Source organism: Vidua macroura, chromosome 6 (assembly GCF_024509145.1).
Source record: "Vidua macroura isolate BioBank_ID:100142 chromosome 6, ASM2450914v1, whole genome shotgun sequence".
In the NCBI taxonomy this organism is placed as follows: domain Eukaryota; kingdom Metazoa; phylum Chordata; class Aves; order Passeriformes; family Viduidae; genus Vidua; species Vidua macroura.
In genome coordinates this window covers 44,936,456-44,957,193 of record NC_071576.1, presented here as the reverse complement: position 1 = coordinate 44,957,193, position 20,738 = coordinate 44,936,456, and the positions used below count along the sequence as shown (strand labels likewise).

At 37.5% G+C, this 20,738-nt stretch overlaps 1 protein-coding gene across 2 annotated transcripts in view; it reads left to right on the top strand.

Annotated features, from left to right (window-relative positions):
* Positions 1–20,738, top strand: part of KCNQ1 (potassium voltage-gated channel subfamily Q member 1) — a 335,437-nt gene that overhangs the window by 209,417 nt on the left and 105,282 nt on the right. For both annotated transcript variants that reach the window (XM_053981137.1, XM_053981136.1), the window contains 4 exons: positions 10,796–10,871; positions 17,430–17,524; positions 18,192–18,238; positions 19,586–19,647. In XM_053981137.1, coding sequence (XP_053837112.1) covers positions 10,796–10,871; positions 17,430–17,524; positions 18,192–18,238; positions 19,586–19,647 — 280 coding nt within the window. The remainder of the gene's footprint in view (positions 1–10,795; positions 10,872–17,429; positions 17,525–18,191; positions 18,239–19,585; positions 19,648–20,738) is intronic.

The window sequence follows — 20,738 nt, the reverse complement described above, 5'->3', positions numbered from 1 at the left end:
CCTGGACTGTAGCTTGAAAAAGCTTTAGTGATGAAAGGATGAAGGTGGAGCTGTTGATGGTCTAATCTTAAGTTTTCCACAAAGTATGTATTTGTGAAAAATCAGTCTTTGGTTTGAAATGGTTTAAAAGTAAAAGATGTGGTGGCTCTTGTGATTATGGAGATCTGCTAACATGCCATTTGACAAGCCAAATGTTGGTCATAATACAGAATTGGGCTAGTAGCATAATTTTTTGTCTTACACTCTCTGTTTTCCTCAAATCTTTCTTTGCAATTACAATTATATAAAAGTGCTTTAGCAAGATTTTTCAAAAGAGCTCAGATTTTTTTCAGGTTGCCCCTCTGATTATTGTAGCACAAAATTCTAGCCATGACTGTATTTTTTGGATGCTCCACAATGTGCCCAGTGGCTAAGATTGAATTCTTTTTCATGATGCATTTTTCTACTGTTCTCAGGTGGCTATTTCTTCACTTGAAAAAGATTCAAGTGCCCATCATTGCCATTTTGGAGATATTTTTTTCCATCAATTGCAACTTTTTCACTGAAGACCAGAGACACTCTAGCTTTTCATTAGGAGACATGGTCAAAAGTACCACTTCACTGAACTGCAGCCAAGAAAGGGACAGAGCTTGAATTACTACAGGCAAATACTGCATCTGCAGATGAGTGATCTTGCAGTAAGGTTAAAATTATTTTTCATCTTCTCCTGTCAACCGTCCTGGGATGGCTAGTTTAGAGTTTTCTCTAAAATATTACACTGGGTAGAGATTTAACATGACATGCTATCATACCTTATTTCTATCTGGGTCCATTTCTGGTTTTAATCACACCATTGTGTTATGTATGTGAGTGAATTTCTGGAAGTACCGGAACTCTGACTCTGACAAGGTATAGACTAATGCATCTTGCAGTGCTGAGATTCCAGTCCATTCTTTTACACTGTGTTTTTTTTAATTTAAATTTTAAAAAATTTAAGAATCAAGGGCAAGGCTGTGTCTTAGGATTCAAGTTGGAACAGGGTTTGCTGGGTTTTGGATTTTTTTTCCATTGAGCCATAGGAGAAGCTAAACTGATACAGAAATTATTTGGGATCTTAAGGAACAATAAATAAACAATATGTCGTCTTAATGCTCTTACATATTTCTGAAGAGAAATTATTACTAATATGTTCGTATTAGTTCTCCTGTTGCCTGATTAAGGAGTTTATAATATTATGGTCAGATGACAGGCTGCTAGTTACTTCATTCCCAGTGAAATATAGCCTGATATTCAAAACCAGAGGCCTGTGTTTGCAAGGTCTTGCTCTATAGGGGAGATCCTAATCTCAGTAAGATAAACTGCATAAATAAAAGTTGATGAAAGAACAGTCCAAAGACTGGATTATGTTCTAACAGTTTTACAGTGCTTTGCTTTACCACAATTCTGTGCTTGTGTCCTTAGGGAAGTCTAAACTATTCAGTATTTACAGAATTGTATTAATCCTGATTTTTGCCAAGTTAATTTCTGTTCAGTATTTGTATATTCATTTTTATTTTGTACTGGGAAGGAATTATGGGGAAAGGGTTAAGAGTGTGCTTGCTCTTCATCTGTTTTAAATCCATAAATGTGAGCCCCTGTGCTGTTTCTAGGTTTCAGATTACACTCTGTGATTTATAGGGGAAGGCTGTTCTCCACAAGTTGAAAACCCATGTGTTTCCCCACTATTGTAAAATAACAAATCCTGGAGAATGCTTCCAGTTGCAAAAATTGCAGTTTTGAACTACATTTGCAACTGCCTTTTTTCCTTCAAGTGATGGCTTTGACAAGGGAAGAGAAGTCCCCTTGTCCTAATGCCATCTTTCACCATTTGCCAGGCCTTTCACTGCAGGTTGCAGAAACCACAGCAACACCCTCACCTTTGCAGTCTTCTATCAGTTTATTTTTGGAGGCTATGCCCACTAAAACATGCAGCTGTGAGAACACACTTATATCACTGTGCATAAGTAACATCCAGAGCCCCTACAGAGATGGCAGGCCTGAATCCAAGGTGACCTAACAGTCCATCAGCTCCCAGTTCCTTCTGTTATCCCATGGTGAACATGAGAGCAGAGTTTCTTTTCGTGTTTTTCATTGGATTTCTGTGACAATGGTGGGGGGTTTGAATACAGTTTGATTTCAGAATTCAGTGCTTAGAAAGAGCTTTACAGCAGCAAGTTCCACCCTCTCCTTTTCATTACTGTGAAGCAGGAGAATTCACCAATCACCTCTGTAATAAAAAACCACATGGAAAGTGTTAAGACTTCTGAAATGGTATCATCATTTATTTGATAATTATTTAAATATTGATATTCACATCAATGGCCTATTCCTTTCAGGTATTTTTCCTGATGTAATTCCTGTCTCTGCAACAGGAGACCTGCTTCATTTTTTCAGTTACAACCATGCAATGACTTTCATGCGTGTTGAACAGCTGAGATACTCTCTCAACTTTGCTGTGGTAGAGTAGTTGAATTTGTAAAGACATATAAGTGACTCTAACCTATTGCCTGTGTTTTGTTTTACAAATAAGGGACCATGTTTTTTACATCTATCCACCATTATTGAAAATACACATATCACTGAGATGTGGGAAAAAACTGAAGAGGGTTCTGGCTAAAGTCATTGGTGTGAGGTTTAAATAATGCAATATTGCTTTGACCTTTCATGGATCCTCTATGAACTGCATCAGTAGCTGACCCAATGAAAGCTTATTTCTTTTGTCTCAAAACAAAAGGTTAAATGGGATGGCAGCAGTAGATGACGAGTCCTAATTAAGATGTGAGATACAGCATATGTTAAATTAGCATGTGTTATGTAGAGTAGAAGCAAATAATTGAGAGTAGAAACATATAGTTGAGAAATCTCAATGGGTTACATAATTTTGATGCTTTTACATCTCATATTCAGCATTAGATATTTTTGTGTACAGATTGTATCTGAGGTGCATTCTGAGCAATGCAATCAAAACCAAATAAAAAAGTCAAATTCAGTCTTGAGTTTGCAGGGGCCTTATAGTTCCCTACAATGAGCACAGCAAAAAGCTACTGTGTAGTGTGAGCAACTTCTCGAGCATAATGAAGTAGTGTAACATCAGCCAGTTAAATATTCAAAGGTTATTGTAAGTTTAATAGGTAAACAATAGAGAGGCAAGTAGCCAGAGGAAGTATGGTTATTTCTTCCTAGTGCCTCTGAGTGTAGCCCTGCATTTCCTTGTATAATTCAGAGTTATAAATGAAAAGCTCAGCAAAAAAAATATTATTTTTAATCTGAAAAGATGGCTTTTAACCAGAGGAGGCAAAATAATAATGCCTGCGGCTTCCTGTGTGCACTGAACAAAAAGCTCTGTTGTGTTCTGAATTCAGCTTCTTTAGAAAAGGAGTTTAATGTGTCAGACTGTATCTGTGAGAGTGCTGTGCATTATTATTTACTTATCTGTGATCTCATTTGTGTCTCGCTACTTTCAAATTGCTTGGCCTTGAAACCGTGTGAAAAAGCAGCAGCCTTCTAACTCAGTAAGATACAGAGAGTAAAGAGCTGAATAAAGGTTCTCTGTGATTTGATATGGACATCAATATCAATTGGTATTTGATAGTGACGTCACCAAAGCTGTGAAACAATACTTGGTTCTGACAAAATGGGAGCTGGCTTGTATATTTTTCCTGCTTTCTTTATGTGGCTTTCCAGTCCCATCCAAAGGTAATTTTGTCTTCCTATTTTTTTCCCCATGCTCTTTGTGCAGCTCTTCATGTCCTAGTAACAGGCATAAGTTAAAATGGAATTGTGAAAATATACAGCAAAGGTGATTAGGGATGTACAAGAAATCTCTGGCTATTGCCTGATTTCCATACAAACTATCCCTGTAAGAGATGAGTTCTTAGCTACCATGACTGTGGAACAGACCACAGAGGAAATATCTTGTTGCTAAATCTGTTTGCCCCAGCATGCCATTAGTTCTGAAAACCTATACCTGATCTTCCTTCTAGCTTCAGCAATTTGTCTTTGTTCTAGACATAAAACGTGTTGGACCATTTCCCCCAAAGAACATTGAACAAATTTAAGTGTGACACTCCAGAATCCTCTGCTGTTTAGCTATTCTGGATCCCCTTAGATCTAGCTGGAAAGCATTTTTTGTTTGTTTTTGTTTAAACACCAAAATCCCCCCAAAGGAGATGTTATTTCTTAAACTTGTCCTTCTTTGTATGTCTGCTAAAATCTGCAAGCCAAATCAAGCTAAGTCACACTATCTGTCGAGAAAAGAGGATTGCTATAACTACATGAAAGGATTTCTCAGTTAAACCCATTACTTTTGAGAAGGGAGACATGAAAGCTGCTGTAGAATAAAATATAAATCCATTAAAAGATGACTGTGGTTTTAAAATTACATATTTTAAATAAAAAGACCAACCACATATAGTTGGGAAATTACATAGTGGGTGAAGAAGAGTACAAACATAATTCAACTTAAGCTAATTCCCCGTGGGCCAATGTTCACAATTAGTAAATAATCAAATTGTTTACTAGCTGAAGGGTTCACCAAAATCAATGCCTGAATTTGACATTACTCCTGCAGAGCAATTTTTAAATTTAGAATCACTGATACTCCTATGGATGTCAGCCCCTGCCTTCCCCTAGGTTGGGAACAGAAATTACATTATAAGACATGCATTTAAGTCAAAGAAACCTTTATTTTTGAAGTTAAACCCTTGAGACATACTGTTCCATAGAAATTATTCATCAAATATCTTTGTATACATAATTAGCTATTGTTGTTGAATTATTCAGTGCTTAGATGAACAAATTCATTTGATGGAATCTTACCCATTCCTAACTAATTTACAAGCATGAACAGGAGTTTAGCAGATCTAGATCTTTCATAAACAGATTGTTTGCCAGTAATTACTAAAATGCCTTTGAATGCTGAGACCAAAGAAATTTTTAAAAACTAGCTTACCTTCTGTTTGTGATTCTTCTTGTTCTGTGTGTATCTATTATTTCTCTAGTTCTATTGCATTTAAACCTGTGAAGATGCCAGTGGTGAGAACCATGGGGGGATAAATGGATTCAACCAAATTTAATTTGTTTTGTCACTAGTTTCTAAGTTGGCTTACACTGAAAATGTTATGGGAGCATTTAGTAAATTCCAGTACCTGAAGGGAGCCTATAGGAAAGATGTAGAGAGACTGTTTACAAGGGCAAGTAATGACAGAACAAGGGCAAATGGCTTCAGAATAAGAGTGGGTTCAGATGAGGTATCAGGAAGAAATTCTTTTCTGTGAGGGTGGTGAGACACTGGAACAGGTTGTCCAGAGAAGTTGTGGATGCCCCATCTGTGGAAGTGGTCATGGTCAGGTTAGAAGGAACTCTGAGCTACCTGGTCCAGAGGAAGGTGTCTCTGTCCACAGCAGGGGGTTGTAACAAGATGACCTTTAAGGTCCCTTACAACCCAAACTATTCTGTGGTTCTTTGTAAACTAAGCCCATTTAATTAAACTTCAGATGTGTAACTGTTCTGTTCTTCAAATGCCATCATACTTTTTTAACACTTCTGAGCAGCTTTTACTAGTTTATCCTTATGACAGTTTTTGCAAATCATTTATGGGGCCAGGCTATGTGTAGAGAGCCCCCACTAAACTGATCCTAATGATGGCAAACAACAGTTGCTAAACTAGCAACAAATGAATGGAGAAACTGGGTAGTCTACAATATTGGAAATAATCAGTGGTTCTGATTTTATCCCTGGGTATGGTGATCAAGTATTTCCTGTTTTAGAATACACAGCAATGCAACCTAATCTCTTCCAATTTTCAGCACCTAAAATGTAGCTCAGTGCAGAGAGATTTCCATCAACTGGGAATAGGCAGGGAATGACAGGATAAGCTTGAGCCACAGCAAATTCTATACCTAAAATGCTTGCATATGCATCTAATGGAAGATTCCATTAGACTTAAATGCACTAATGAAATGGATTAATGTAGTTACTCTGAATCTCTTCCATCAGATTCTGTGACAAGGAATGTTTTTCAGGGCCTGAATGGAAAAAAATACTTCAGTTCACATGCAAAACATATGATTAAAAACTGATCCATTAAAGATAAAGCTCAAATCTAAATAATAATTACTGCCAAAAGCTTCAGGGCAACCAACTTCAGTCTTCTTTCTTAATACTTTACCCTGTCCCAAGTCAGAAATTTAAGATGACTTTTAAGAGAATTTAATTAGGTTTTAAAAACTGAACCTGACTTCAAATCAGTGTTAGGTTTACCGAGAAATGGGCATTTTGTAAAAGATATTATAAATCTGTGGCTCTCTCCAACTGCATTTTTGTTCCTGTTTGACTCGTTCTGAAAAGACAGCACTGACCTTTTTGCTCTGATAATATCAGTGTCCGTGTGCATTGGGAGGCCTGTGCCAGACATCACAGTCCTGATAATGAAATGTTCTGCACATGAACAAGAAGGCAAGTGTTATAAATAGGAAATTAGCAGCACCTTTCCTCTGCCCTGTTGCTTTAATATTTCTGTTAATATTAAACCAATATGTAGAACACCTTCCTGAGATGGAAAGGGGAACAAACTTCTAATGGAATTACTAAGAGTTTGATATAAAATTTAGCAGCTTTGTAAGGACAATAAATATTTTTAATTAATAATTGCTTTTCCTTTGATTCTTTATCAAAATAATTCTATTTCAGAAAGGGGATTAATCTTGTAAAACTTAATTTAAACAAAGGTTTGATTTGTCTTGAATCATAGGGCAACTGAACCATGCACCTTCTTAGTTCCTTTTTCATAAAACCATACCGTTTTGGCAGCTAAAAAGTTTTAGCATTTCTCCCAGAGCATTCTTCTTGGGTGGCACTGCATGTTCCCTGGCAGGAAGAAGGTGGGTGGGTCCTGACTGAACAGTGACATTCCCAGTGAGTGTGGGACTGGGGAATGAGGCACAGCTTCAGAAACCTACTGAGGCTTTGGCTGATTGTGTTGGGGAAAATGAACAATATGTAGTCAAATGAAGAAAAGTCTGAATTGCAACAGTTCAGAGCATTTATTAATGTATAATAACTTTCAAACCAAATGGAAATGTCAGTTGAATTACATAAAGTACTTCATCATGCTTGTTTTCCAATTTAAGTGAAATTCCAGTTCAGATTTCTGATGGACTGATGATGAGATCAGATTTCCTCCAAGTGACTGGTTGTAGGTTAAGTATCTTAACAGCTAAAGGAGGCAGGAAAAACTAAGTATTTCTGGTCATTTCATTCTGCCAGGCTTTTTTTTTTTTAATGTGGGTGCTCAATCCATTGTATTTTGTTGGCAGGTTTTTTCATCCTCATTTCCTATGCTTTGAATAGTGCCTGAATCCACAACAGGTTGTTTTTCAGTGCATGTACAAAGCAGTCCTAGTTTATACCTGCAAATAATGTAGGTTTGTATGATTCTGTTGGTCCTATCACAACCAGCATGGACTTCTGTTGTTGAATTGTTACATCCTTCTGGATTCCTTCTGGATTCCTAAGGGTTATAAAAATGTTATAGATTCCTTGGTGGCTTCAGGACCCAATTCTGTGAGTTTTAAGTCCATGAGAAATGTCACATAGCATATGCTGTATTCAAGGTGATCTTGATATCCTCTTCATATTGAGAAAGATAATTACTGGTAGCCAGTGAATGCTATTGGCAGTTCTTCTTCAGAAGGGTGCAGGCTGAGAAGTTGTCCTGTATCAGAAATAATAACTTTAGCTTGATTTTAAAGGCATTCTATGTATATTACATTTTAAGGTAACATGGTGCTGGTTATTAGAATCAGTCAAATGGTGTTTGGCAAGTTCCTTCAGATGTCAGTTATGATATTAATGGGTATGGTGATGATGAAGCTCAAAGCCTGATGAATGCATAGGGGAGGAAAATAGCTTTGTTGCCAAAAGAGTAAAAGGCCTGCTGACCCTGTTGCTAATGCATTTATCCAACAAGCTTTCCCCCAAAATCAGTCAAAACTAAACATCTGAAAATGAGGGACTGCAATTGCATGAGACCTAAGTGTGCTCCATGTGCCCAGAGGCTGCAGACAGCCCCTCTGTAACCAAAATTCTGAGATGTCACAAGTAGCTGAACAAACAAATATCACCAGTTAATGGTTAAACTCTCAATTTACTAAAGTGTTTGTTACCAGTTTGCCAGAGAGATCAAACAACTGTGAATCATAACCTTGGCTACTAATTAAATCCTTTATTCCCTTCTCTCATCGCAGAAGCATTTAATCTTGGGGAATCAGGACAGCCTGTTGTGCAGAATTGCATTTTACAGCATAAGCAGAAACAAGCTTACTGTAAGGCTTCCTACTGAAGCTGGAAATGGGAAGGATTAAAATGAGAATATTAACTTTCCCTCCTGGAATGGTAGTTCATGTTAGCACTGAAAAATGATTGATGGTGAATAGCTGCATTGGAAAATCATTTTGGTCGTGTAGCTTTGTTATTTCACTGAATGGCAAATACCATTTTTATTATCCACCAGCCTTGCTTATGGATGGGACTTGTCCTCTAGATAGAGAATGAGGGATTTGGTGTGCTCTACTAGTGACTGGCTGTCCCAAAGAAAAATGTTTTACTAAGAAATAATGGACTGTGAAGAACACCCCGGAGGAAATGAGGCATAAACCAAAACACTACAAGCAGCTTTATGGCAATTCAAATATATTTCTATTTGTCAAAAGATGTTTTTGTGTGCTTTTATGTAGAGGATGTATAGCTGCGTGATATCATACCTTCAGTATTTACTAGAAAATTAAACAGTGTTTACCTTTTTGGCTCCCATCTCTGTGAAGCAGAATTTAAAAGCCCAAACACTTTATTTCCTTTGGGTTTGGGGGAAGTCATCCAAGTCCTTAGCAGCAGAATGATGCAGCACAGGCTCACAGAACAGGGGTACCCTGAACTAGCATTAGGCTAACTCAGTCCACTGGGAACTGATCCAAACACACAGGCATTCCAGTCAGGAGTAGCAAATTTCCGTTTTTGTAACTTGAACCGTGATGTTGCAGTCAGATCTGTGGGAGCAGGGGCCTGGAGACAGTGTCTCTAAGACACCACAAGAAGGTGTTAAGAGGGGAAAAGCTTCCTATGCAGATCTAACTGCAGGTTTGGTGCATAATTATTGAGCTACAGATGACTTATATAAATACACTTAGGAGTAGCCATCTGTAGACCTGCAGTGAAAAGCTGTATGTTATTAGCTTGAAAAGCGATGCATTTTTATGCATTTATTTCTGGAGAAAGTAATATTTTCTGAACATTTTCTATAACAGAAAGAACCCACCTGAGAGGCAATAGCTAGAATTTGGAAATGATGGCTTTTTTTTAGTTCTGCTTTTGACTTTGCAGAATGTTGTTTTCTTACTAAAAAGTGTGAGTTTTCAGAAGAGGAACACCCCAGCTACACCTCTTCAGAGCACAGACATCCACCATTTGTACATGCAGAACTTTTATTTACTGGGAGAGATCTATCCTGAGGAAACACCTGAATACTCATGAAAATTCCAGGTTATATTTAGATGCAGAGGCTTGGGTGATGCTATGCTGTAACATAGTAATGACCCAGACTTACACAAACTTTTATAGAACTTAAGTATGACTTTTCCATCCCTTAGTGAATATGAATGCTGTCATGTTCAGTATGGAGAGAAAGCACTGCAAGGTGGCATCACATATGCCATTCTATCAGTATTACTAATAATAAGTTTATAAAGATAAAACATCTGGAACACCTCACTGCTTCTGCAGCTGCTCCCCAAAGCCATCACTGGAAGTCTGTTTGGGATGAGAGTTAGAAACACTAAGTGTTCATGCAGTTAAAAAGGAAATAAAGATGGTGCTGTAATGTCATTCAAGTGCGTCTTGGTAAGAGTAATAGAATGAACAATCTGAATAATTGGTTTAATGTTTGATATTATATTTAAATGTTAAGAAGAAAATGCATCATTTTTGCAAGCTTTGAAAAATTTGAAATAACTGTTGATTTTAAGGCACTGTTTGAAAAATAATGTCAGATTCTATGAAAGTCTGTAATTTAAAAGCACAATGAGCAAATTATTTTCTTTTTATTCTGTTGTCAGATCACATGCATATGCAAAAAGAGGGGCATGTATTTTTAAAGATCTGTCAGATTATTTTGTCATTATATTAAGCTACAGTTCCATTTGGGGGTAAATATGTATGTAGATATTACATTCAGCAACCACTAGATTATTTGGATTGTTTAGCAGTCAACAAATCAAAGATCTTTCAAGTGTTTTTTATTTAAAAAATTATTTGGGAAAAAAAATCATGTAAGTGATGAAACATGTTGTATAGAAATTGTGGGGTGAACACCTCAAAAAACCGAAACAAACAAAAAAAATCCTAAAAACTGGAGTGACTGTATAAAAGCTGTTTATGGCTGTATATGCAGGAACTTGAGAGTTTGGGGATTTTTTTTCTGGAAATTAAACTGAGAGGGATATATGGAGGTTTGCTTAGACACAGAAGGAGGTTATGTGGACACCTCTTTTAGCTGTGGAATGGATGCAAACCTGGCGTGGGTCAGATAAAACCCTGGATTTTCAGAGCCTTCTTGAAAGGTGAGGAAGGTCAGCAGAATGGTGTGTTGTGCTGCCAGGCTGGATCACAACTACTTACACTGCACATTGAGGAGTGCTGGGGAAGGGTTTTCTGCAGCCTGCTGTATTTGTTGTCTGGATGGAGATGCTCTTTCCCACCCTCACCCTCCTTGTTTTTCCCACAGGCTGCGGGAACACCACCGTGCTGCCATCAAGGTGATTCGGAGGATGCAGTATTTTGTGGCAAAAAAAAAGTTCCAGGTGAATTGTGACTAGAAAGCTCCTTTTCTAAATAAACCCTTTTATTCTCCTGATTCATTGTCTCTTTAGAAACTTAAGAGAGTCTAACACAATTCATTTCAGTAATGGTGATCTACACCCACTATTCTCTCCCTCCTTCAATAGGGTGGTTGTTTTGCAGCAAGTTAGTCAACTATGGATGCACTGGAAATAGGCTAAACTCCTGAAATGCAGTCTGAATTAATATGTTATTTTCTGCTAATGGACTTGACCCTTAGCCCTCTGTTATCACTGTCTCTTTCTGGCATTGCAAACATTCTAGTATGTCTCCATTAATTCTGAGCTGTATGCTGCTTTCATGCCCAGTCAGTAGGATTAGAGATTAAAATACTACCTCAGTCTTGTTCCTGTCCCTTACTCAAAGATAATGAAGTCCTGATAAGAAATCAAGGTGGAAATTTGTTACTGTATTGGAAGGTTTCTGATTTCTTCTCCTTTCTCCCCTCTGTACAGTAGGAGACCTTCTTCCCAGTTAGTGAGATACTGATTCTCTTTCCTTCTCTGGCCCTCACTGATACATTTCCCATGTGCTACTCCACTTGCTGTGGTCTTGTGATGTCATAAGCATTTAACAGTAGCAATTAACTTAGTTTCCTGGTCCGAATAAAAAATTCTGACTGCAAACTTTCTAAAAATCTGTTTCATTAATCCAGTAAAAACATATATCAACTGCCTTCAGCTTGATTTAAACCAGGTGAATGTATATATAGGTAATAAATATATTACCTTACTTAAAATTAATTAATAAGGGATAATCTCCAGAGAATAGACTTCATAACTGGAAATGCAAAGGATGACAGGGGGTTAACTGCCTAAATCCATTTTCATACATGACCTAGCTACTTCTGCTTCCAATAAACCAGAAAGCTATCCTACCTTTAATCTAGACCCTCCAAAAAGGAAGTGTCTTTTCTCCTTCAAATTTGAAGGCTACAAAATTTAAGATCGAAAAGATCATGATGATGAGGATGACGAAGATGACTAAAATTCCAATATATCTATCTGTAAGGCAAAGTTTGCTGCTGTTAGAATCCCACAATTCTGATTTCCTTGTAAAAATCAGAAGCATTGCCTGAATTCTTTTGCAAATTTCTACTTTGAATATTTTAATTTTTACTAAAATTCATGAGCTAGTTTATGGCTAAAGTTGCCTGAGCTTGTCAGAAAATCTCTTTAGTTATGTATAATGTATTCAGACCAGCACCATTTAGGCTGAAATGCCCCATGTCCAGAGTTTCCTTGAAGAGAGGGCTTTCAGAAAGTTTCTGCTAGCACATTTCACCTTTTATTATCATTATTAGACTGAAATTAAGAAAGGCACAGTGTCTCAACTACTTGAAGATAATATTTATAGTCATTTTGGTGAGAAGTTTCTTAGCACTTGCTGGTCAGCACTTGAAACTGGGCAAGGGGTGTGGCCCAGTCCAGTGATGTGTCTGCTGCTGTTGTGTGAATAATTGCCTAAGTGTGGCCAGTTCCATTAAAATCTAATTTATTTTCATTCTAAAACTTGATTGTGATCCTTTGCTCCCTGGTAATTACTGAATCGCTGCTCTCATTAATTTAGATCATAAAATACTTGCCATGGTATTAATTAAACTGCTTAGTAACTAGAAATCCACACGTTGTAGATCTACCTCCCAAGTGGTATTTGTCAGAAACAGATTTTGAAAATGCCTGAACACTGTGTGCAACATTATCCACCTGGCAAATGAACAAAACTCCCCTGTGGCAGATGATTTGATAGAAGCTGAAAAAGCATTTGACTAAATAGAATGGGACTATTAGGTTCATACTTAAAACTTGTTTGTGCTCAATATCTCGGTTGCTAATCTGGCTTCTCAGTTGTACTCTCACTTTTGCATCTGCAAAAGGCTCAGACCTGGCCATCTACCAAATCCCTGGGCAGGGCTGTCTCCCATCTCTCCTCAGCAGTCTTCCTTCTTCCTGAATGATCCATATTAGCTGCTACTAAAGAACTAAAAATGTCATTCGGCTGAAGTGGGGTGGATCTTAGGTCTCCTGTGTACAAGTGATATGCTGCTGTTTCTTCAGAAGCAGAATCTCCAGCAGGAAAGTACGGGAATATCTGATACTTCTCCATAATTTCTGAATATAAGGTCATGATCAAGCTTAGAAATTTGGAGAACACCAAAGGTACAGTTTTCCAAAGCACCGAAGTAACTTGATGCACTAAGTCACCTTGAAATTCAAGCCACAAAATGATTTTGAAAATCTCTCCTGTAATTAAGCGATAACCACTGTCATTATTCTTTCATCAAAAGTTGTAAATCTGTTCTATGCACATAAAATAATCATAAGAAATTTAATTGTTTTAGCATGTGCCAAGTAATGACTATACTGTTCCTAATAAGCAGACTAATGTAATGTCCAAAAATAAGGTAAAGCAGAAGATGCATTTTAAAAATGTATCTTTCAGCATTTAAGAGGTCTGTACAGCTGATTTTTAGTAGGTGTTTTCCTTCTGAGCTTTAAATTTATGTAAAAAATGTGTTCCAAAAATAAGAAAATTCAGATATTTTCTTCCTGTAACTATTGAAAAAACCCACAACAAACCCACAACCCAATTTCATCTAAGTCCATTGGGCTGTTCATGCTTAAAATTAGCTGGAACGCTAGGGAAGGCCAGCACTTTAAAGGAGTATTTTTTAGAGATGCCGCTGAACCTTTTAGTAGGACAGCATAGGAAGAAGGAAAGGAAGAGGAAAATTTTGCAAAATAGGTCCCAGCATGAACCCAGCATGGTTCTTAAACTATACCAGTTGTTTGCAGGACACACCTGTAGGCCTAAATTTGACTAGATATATTTTTTGAAGGGCTCAGTTAATAACAGGGGGTGATCAGAAGGACAAAAGCCAGTTAGAAAGCAAAGCCTTCCTGTTTAAAACTAAATAAATAAATAAAACAAATAAAAGCTAAGCAGAGATACAAAGATTTTCAAAGGACATGAAAAGCAACTCTTTGTGAAGTATCATTTCCTCTTTAAAAAGAAGGAGAGAAATTTAGGCTGTATTTAAAGTCAAGATTTAAATATAGTCCTTAGGAGGATGCCCATGTATAACCCACAAACGCAGCATAATATTATAATGAATAAATACCTTTTTTTTGGATGTGTTTATGTTCTTGTAAAGTCTTCAGAACTGTTTCAAATTCTATACAAATGATCACATTCAACAGAAGTCCTGTGCATCAGTGAAGATTAATAACTTATGGCTAACGAAGGATTTTACTGAATATAGGGAAAGCAGACTTAAAAATGAATGCTTTTCTAGGCTTTCTTCACCCTACCTACCAAAAATGAATTGTATGTATTGTTGTAAAGCAGATATTTTTGACACAATCTAATATTACAACTGAATTTCGGAAAAAAAATCGCCATACTCGGTTATCCCATTAGCTTAATTTATGAGTAAAGAACCTTTGTTTTCTGGTTATGAAAGTTTCTAGAACTCTTAAAACTAATGTACATAGATGCAACTGTGATATCCATCAGAGATACAGAGACCAAGAATTTGTTCTCATTTCCTATTTTCATTTTTAAAACTTTTAAAATTTTCTTTCCATGTAAATTCTTCCAATTGAGTAAATTAATTTCCTTCTAAAATAGCTTTTTAACTTCTGGGATGATTTTTACCATGGCAAATATTCTATACATAGCATAAATTAAAAATACAGGTTGCAGTTCTACCAATGACATAACTGTTGCCTGATTAGTTACAATTTCCCTGGAAAATCTTAAATTTATAGTCTTGTAGTTCACCATATTATGTGATTCATAGGAATTGTGTGTGTAATCTTTTCTAATCTCCATACTGGACTGTACTAAACTATGTATTTCAGTGTCCTGTGCTTCACAGAGTGTTTTGCCCATTTTATTTGATGTTACCTGGCTGCATTTCTCAAAAATTCCCCTTTCCCAGGTCTGCCTCCCTGCCCATGCAGTTACTAGGGAGCAACAACAGCCACAGCCAGTGGTGCACATTTTATATTTGGCATTGGGTTTTGTGCCTTTTAAAAACTTCCATTTATGATGGGGGAAATTCTAACGCATTTAAAGAGTTTTGCCATGAGTTTTGCTTAATTAACAGAGGACCAAAAGTAAGAAAGAGAAGCAGTTAAGGAAGGCTGTGGGACTGGCTTCTACTTCTATTCCTACTAATCTGTTGCCTGCTGCAGGTTTTTTATATGGTCATCATCAAGAGTATTTTCTTGGAAAATGGAAGAGAAGCTTTCAATATGAAGCAGTTACTGAAAAATCAGTACTGACTTAAATACCCAGTCTTACTCAGAAGTTTAACCTCATTCTTATAATATATTTACTCCAGGTTTTTAATTCTTGTTTTAAAGAGAGAGAAACAGCCCTGTAAATGAAAAACAGATGGGGAAATACTTACACTACTTACACTACACTTAGAATACTTACACTATACTTACATGTCAGACTCCTGTGTCAGAGTATGAAGATGGCAGGAGAAAGCTCTGCATCTTTATTCTTACTGAACACCTTTTCTGAACCTGCAGTTTTCAAACTTGAAGTTTTCTCTTTTGCTTATTTATAGCACAAAAAGAATCCAAGAATTATTCTTTTTTTTTTTTGTTAATATTATCATGTTTACAGTGCTAGTCCATGGAAAGATTTACAGGCTTATGCCATGGCAGAATCATATTTCTTTCTTTGTGAATGTTAGTTATGATTTATGTGTGTGTAAGCAGCTGGGATGCTTGGGAATGCTTAGATTGAAGCAGTTCCCAGTCCTGCTTAGCCTTCCTCTGGAGAGGATCTCACATTCACCGAAGGCTTGCAGTTGACGTGGGGAATCTGGGAGACTGAAATACAGTTTGTTTGATGGAGTGATGTTACTAAAGGAATCATTCCTGAAATGTGGGAGCTGCTTCCCAGGCAGGTGCAGGGGATTGCATGAAGGTGCCACAGTCTCCACAGCTTGTTTTTGTATGGTATCTCACTTTCCTTGGCTTAAAGAAATAAACAGTATTTATGGCATGGAACTGAGGAAATCCTGAAGTTTGGGAATAAGATAAAGTAGAGCAGAGTCATCAGCTTTTGAAGTACAGGTGACAAAATACTTCAAAAGGGATGCAAATTTTGGTATCTTAGAAGCTACCACTGAAAACTCTTTTCTTTGTTCTCAAACGATGCAAGAAAAGAGAAGTTGTAAGTCAGTGTTACCAAGGTTTTTACAAAACCTTGAAAATTATCTGCAGCGTTTCTATAAGCAGCATAACGAAATCATAGAATAATTTGGGTTGGGAGGGACCTTCAAAGGTCATCTAGTGTAAACGCCCTGCTCTGAACAAGGACATCTTCACCCAGTCAGGTTGCTCAGGGTCCCTCCTAACTTGACCTTGAATGTTTCCAGGGACGAGGCATCCAAAACTTCTCTGGGCAGCCCATTTAAGTGTCTCACCACCCTCACACTTAAGAATTTCTTCCTAATAGCTAATCTAAACCTGTCCCTTTCAGCTTGAAGCCATTTCCCCCTTGTCCTATCACTACAGGCCCTTATAAATATCTGTCCCCATCTTTTTTAAAAGCCCCCTTCAAATACTGAAAGGCTTCAATGAGGTATCCCTGGAGCCTTCTCTTCTTTAGGTTGAACAACACAACTCTCTCACCCTGTCTATAGCAGAGGTGCTCCAGCCCTCTGATTATCTTTGTGGCCTCCTTTGAACTTGTTCTAACAGGTCCATGTCTTTCCTGAGCTGGGAACACCAGTTCTGGCACTGATTGGACTCTAGGTTTTAGATGTAGGATTAAGATACCTTTAATTTGTTGCTACCCTTCAACATGTTCGTTCACTTGCTTTCTAGTTAGTCTTGGTGTCTTACAGGTAGATACTATTGCATTTATCTTGATACTATTGCCTCTATGCTACACAGAAGTTGTTTTATGAGTAATAGGTCAGATGAAGTCTTTCCCATGTATGAGGTGCAAATTACAGACTCGGAGCATTTCTTGCACCAGTGTTTCCCAGCAGTTTTGAAAGCTCAGCCAGTCTTTCTGGAAGAGGATATCAGTCATGCTCCTTCCTCTAGGACTGTGTTTTAACTTCCCATGGTGAGACCTGAACAGTAAGCCCCAGCTGCTGACTGACAATAGGGGTTTGTGCATGTGCAAGACCTCTGTATTTTTCAGTGGCCAAGGAGTATGAACCTTATTTCCAGAGGGAACTAAAGTGTACACAGGCTTCTGAATAAAGTGCCAGATAAACTTCTTTTGGCTCCAAGTTCTTCTGAGCTCCAGTTTGGTGGATTATCTCTTGGAAGGCATACACACGTGCAGTAACAAAAAGGTGGATGAAATGAGAACTGTCAGAATTATTCCACCAAAAATGCGTGATCATGGAAACAATCAAAATAACTAATATACTTACACAGTGCTAAAAGAACCTATTTATTCTTCAAAAACATCTAGATTGCCACAGACCATTCCTCCATCCTTGTGACTTAAGGGCATGTTTTTTGTCTCTACTTTTACAGCAAGCCAGAAAGCCTTATGATGTCCGAGATGTTATTGAGCAGTACTCTCAGGGCCACCTCAACCTGATGGTGCGAATCAAGGAGCTGCAGAGGAGGTACGTCAATGAAGCCCCCTCTTGGTACCCGTAAACAGCAGTAGGAGGATGGTTGTAAATTAGGCAGTGATTGGGGCCCATGGATAAAAAACTGCCAGGATTAAAGGTGCCATATTGGCAGGACTGTGCAAAATTAGGGAATATAAAATGGCATTTGCATGAAGTTTTCTTTTCACACAGGGAGGAAAAGGCAAAAAGCTTAAAAATCTGATGATTGGGACTTAGGTGTATTACCTCAGTCCCTACTAGCCGTGACTGTAGACTGCAATCCCTATATGATGGGGGCTGTTCTACACCTGGAGAGCGCAATACTGTTACCTGCTGTGGTAGAATTGCACGTAAAAGCCAGCTAAGAGCTGACAGATGCAAAAAGAAAACTGCAGAAGAATAAGGAAAAGACAAATCAATGCTGAGCATATGGGCATGGTAAAACTTTACAGTGGTTAAAAAAGCTGTAGAGCAATCTAAGTCAAATCCCATTTTGGTACTACTTTTTTAATTTCATGCTACTCTTAGCATAAAGCAACTGCTTCGCTCACAGGACAAACCTAAATTATTTGAACTTCACTTTGCTTGTTTGTGAAGAGGCCTCCCTGTTCCAGCTAGAGAGCGTGAAAATGCTGGTTTAGACTGATAAAAAACAAAAATGTTTCTTTTTGTTTTATAGGTTGGACCAGTCCATAGGAAAACCATCTCTTTTTATCTCCGTCTCAGGTAAGTCAATACAAAGGATGTGTCTAAAGTTAATCTGATGAATATATAATTGTCCAAGACTGAGCACCAAGATGTTTCCTATTACCATCCGAGTAGCAGTTGCATCTGGACAGTTTTCCTTATCTCCTGTTAATAGGCCCATCAATGTCTTGCCACATGACTCAGAGATAACACTCTCCAGGAGCCAGTTCTGTTTAACAGGTGATTAAGAGCACACCTTGTAACTCAAAATAACATCAGCCCATTGTGAGATGCTCCGCCCAGGGGGAGAAGCTAGGCATTCCCACCTGGATAAATCCAGGCATTTCTAGACAGAAAAGCAGCCTTTCCACAGGTTTCCGAGAAGACACAGCAACCACATCTGCCACTCCAAGAGGACTGCAGCAACTCCAATTTGGACTGCTACCAGCACACTGGCCAAAGCGGGTGTCAGGTTGTATTCTGACTTTGCCAGTGGTCTTCCTTTTGTATCATTGCGTGTATTTTTTGTCTTTTTTTTTTCCCTTTTCCCAATAAATTGTATTTCTGACTTGTATTTCCGACTTGGAGTCTCTCACTGGTTTTGCTTTCAAACCAGAACAATAATTAATGGAAAATACTTGCTCAAGTACTTTTCATTTTATTGCCAAATTTCTAAACCATGCCAACTGGTTGTACTCTGAATATTAAGCATTGGTAATTATATTTTGTCATCAACACTTTTAAATTAGGGTTGTTCTTATTTAGATTCTTAAAAAACCTACTTTCACTGAAGTCTTCAAAATGTTGGCTCTAGTCTTTCTGAGACTCACCATATATTCAATAAATTGGTGTGCTAAGATTACAGAGTTCCTGTGAAATTTGTAATATTCACATAGATCTTTGATAGCTTTGAAAAGACACTGGAAAAAGAGCACAAAAGACAATGTTTATGACAAGTCTGGCTAATGAAGACTCTCTGTTTAAGTCATTCGAAAACTCATCTTTCTTTATAGTTTATAGTGGGGAAAAAAGATAAAATGTTACCAAATGTGTTATTCAAGTTGGCTGTAGAGTCCTTTGCATAGTGGCAGATTGTTTTTAAGTGGCAATTAAAACATTAACAAAATTGGGAACATTTTTGCTCTCTGTGGTTAAAGCATAAAACTAAGATTAAAAATGCCTTAAACTCAGGGCTATTAAAAACCCTGGCATGGGTCAATGCTATAAAAAGAAACAGAAAACTACTTTTAAGGAATGGATCTATCAGCCTGGTAAGGGTGTTCAGTTACATGGTGTTGGTGGGCTAGTTAAACACACCCTGTTGTGGTTTGCTGCTATTTTGTTATACCACCATATATTAATTTGAAAGTGTTTCTTGTTCCACAGAGAAAAGCAAAGATCGAGGAAATAACACGATCGGTGCCAGGCTGAACAGAGTGGAGGACAAGGTAAGACTCAGTTGAACTGGCAGTGAGATTGAACATTGAACAGTGCTTGTTTCATAGGATGTGAAGGAAAATTCAACTTAAAATAGTGTTGAATGCCCGGCTTTTCCAGGAGTCTAATTTTTGTCACAGATTGCATTTTTGGTTCTCACCACTTTAACAGAATGAGAAAAAAGCCCCAGAATTTAATTGATTTCAGTCACTTTTGGGACTCACTTGGGTTTGTTTTGTTTTTTTTTTTAATTGCATGTATTTACATATGTCTCAATGCTTTACTTCCTTCCTCCACAATAGATAAAAGGCTCTGTGCCTTTAATAACTCAGTATATTATGGTCCCTAAGATTTGCCTTTGATCTGTTGTTTACATAAGTCCACCTACAATTCCTTAGAGAGGGAAATAGCAAACCTTCTTCCGTCCTGGTTTTCATTCCTTATGATAAGTGGAGTTTCTTCTTCCAAGTGACATGAATCCAAAAAAATCAAACTTGTTCTATAATCACAAATCAGTTAAGTGCTTTGTAAGCCTTTATTTCAATGCTGGCTGTGCTTGAGAAAATAGAGAGGTTCATTGTCATGGTAGAGGTGTCATTGTTAAAAAATACAGGTTTGCCTATGCTGGTATTTAGGAAAGAAAGGAAGAGTTAAGAAGAACAGTTTGAATCTTTTACTGATCTCTTAGAGTGATTTGGTGAGGTAGTGAAAGCATTCCTTTACTTTAGAGTTATTTCACTCATGTGTCTGACCTGTTCATTAGTTATTAAGACTGAAAGTTTTTCCCGAGGAAAAGAACTTTCAGAGTGTTTCTTACACTACTGGAAATGTGTGGTAACCTCATAAAGGTTTTGTTCTGAAAAAATATCGAGCAAATATTCTGCAAACTAAAAGAGGTGTTAGCAATACATCCCAAAGACTACAAACCAGCGCCCTGATCTGCATTGATTCACTTGTGACATGCCCGTTCCTTACACATTTCTCCTGAATTACTTTAATAAACTTGAATGACAGTACTCAGAACTGCATTTCACTCTCCTGGAAATAATGGTGTTTTAAAGGAAACTGATTTATTTTGGTATATGGGGGGACACAGGGGAAC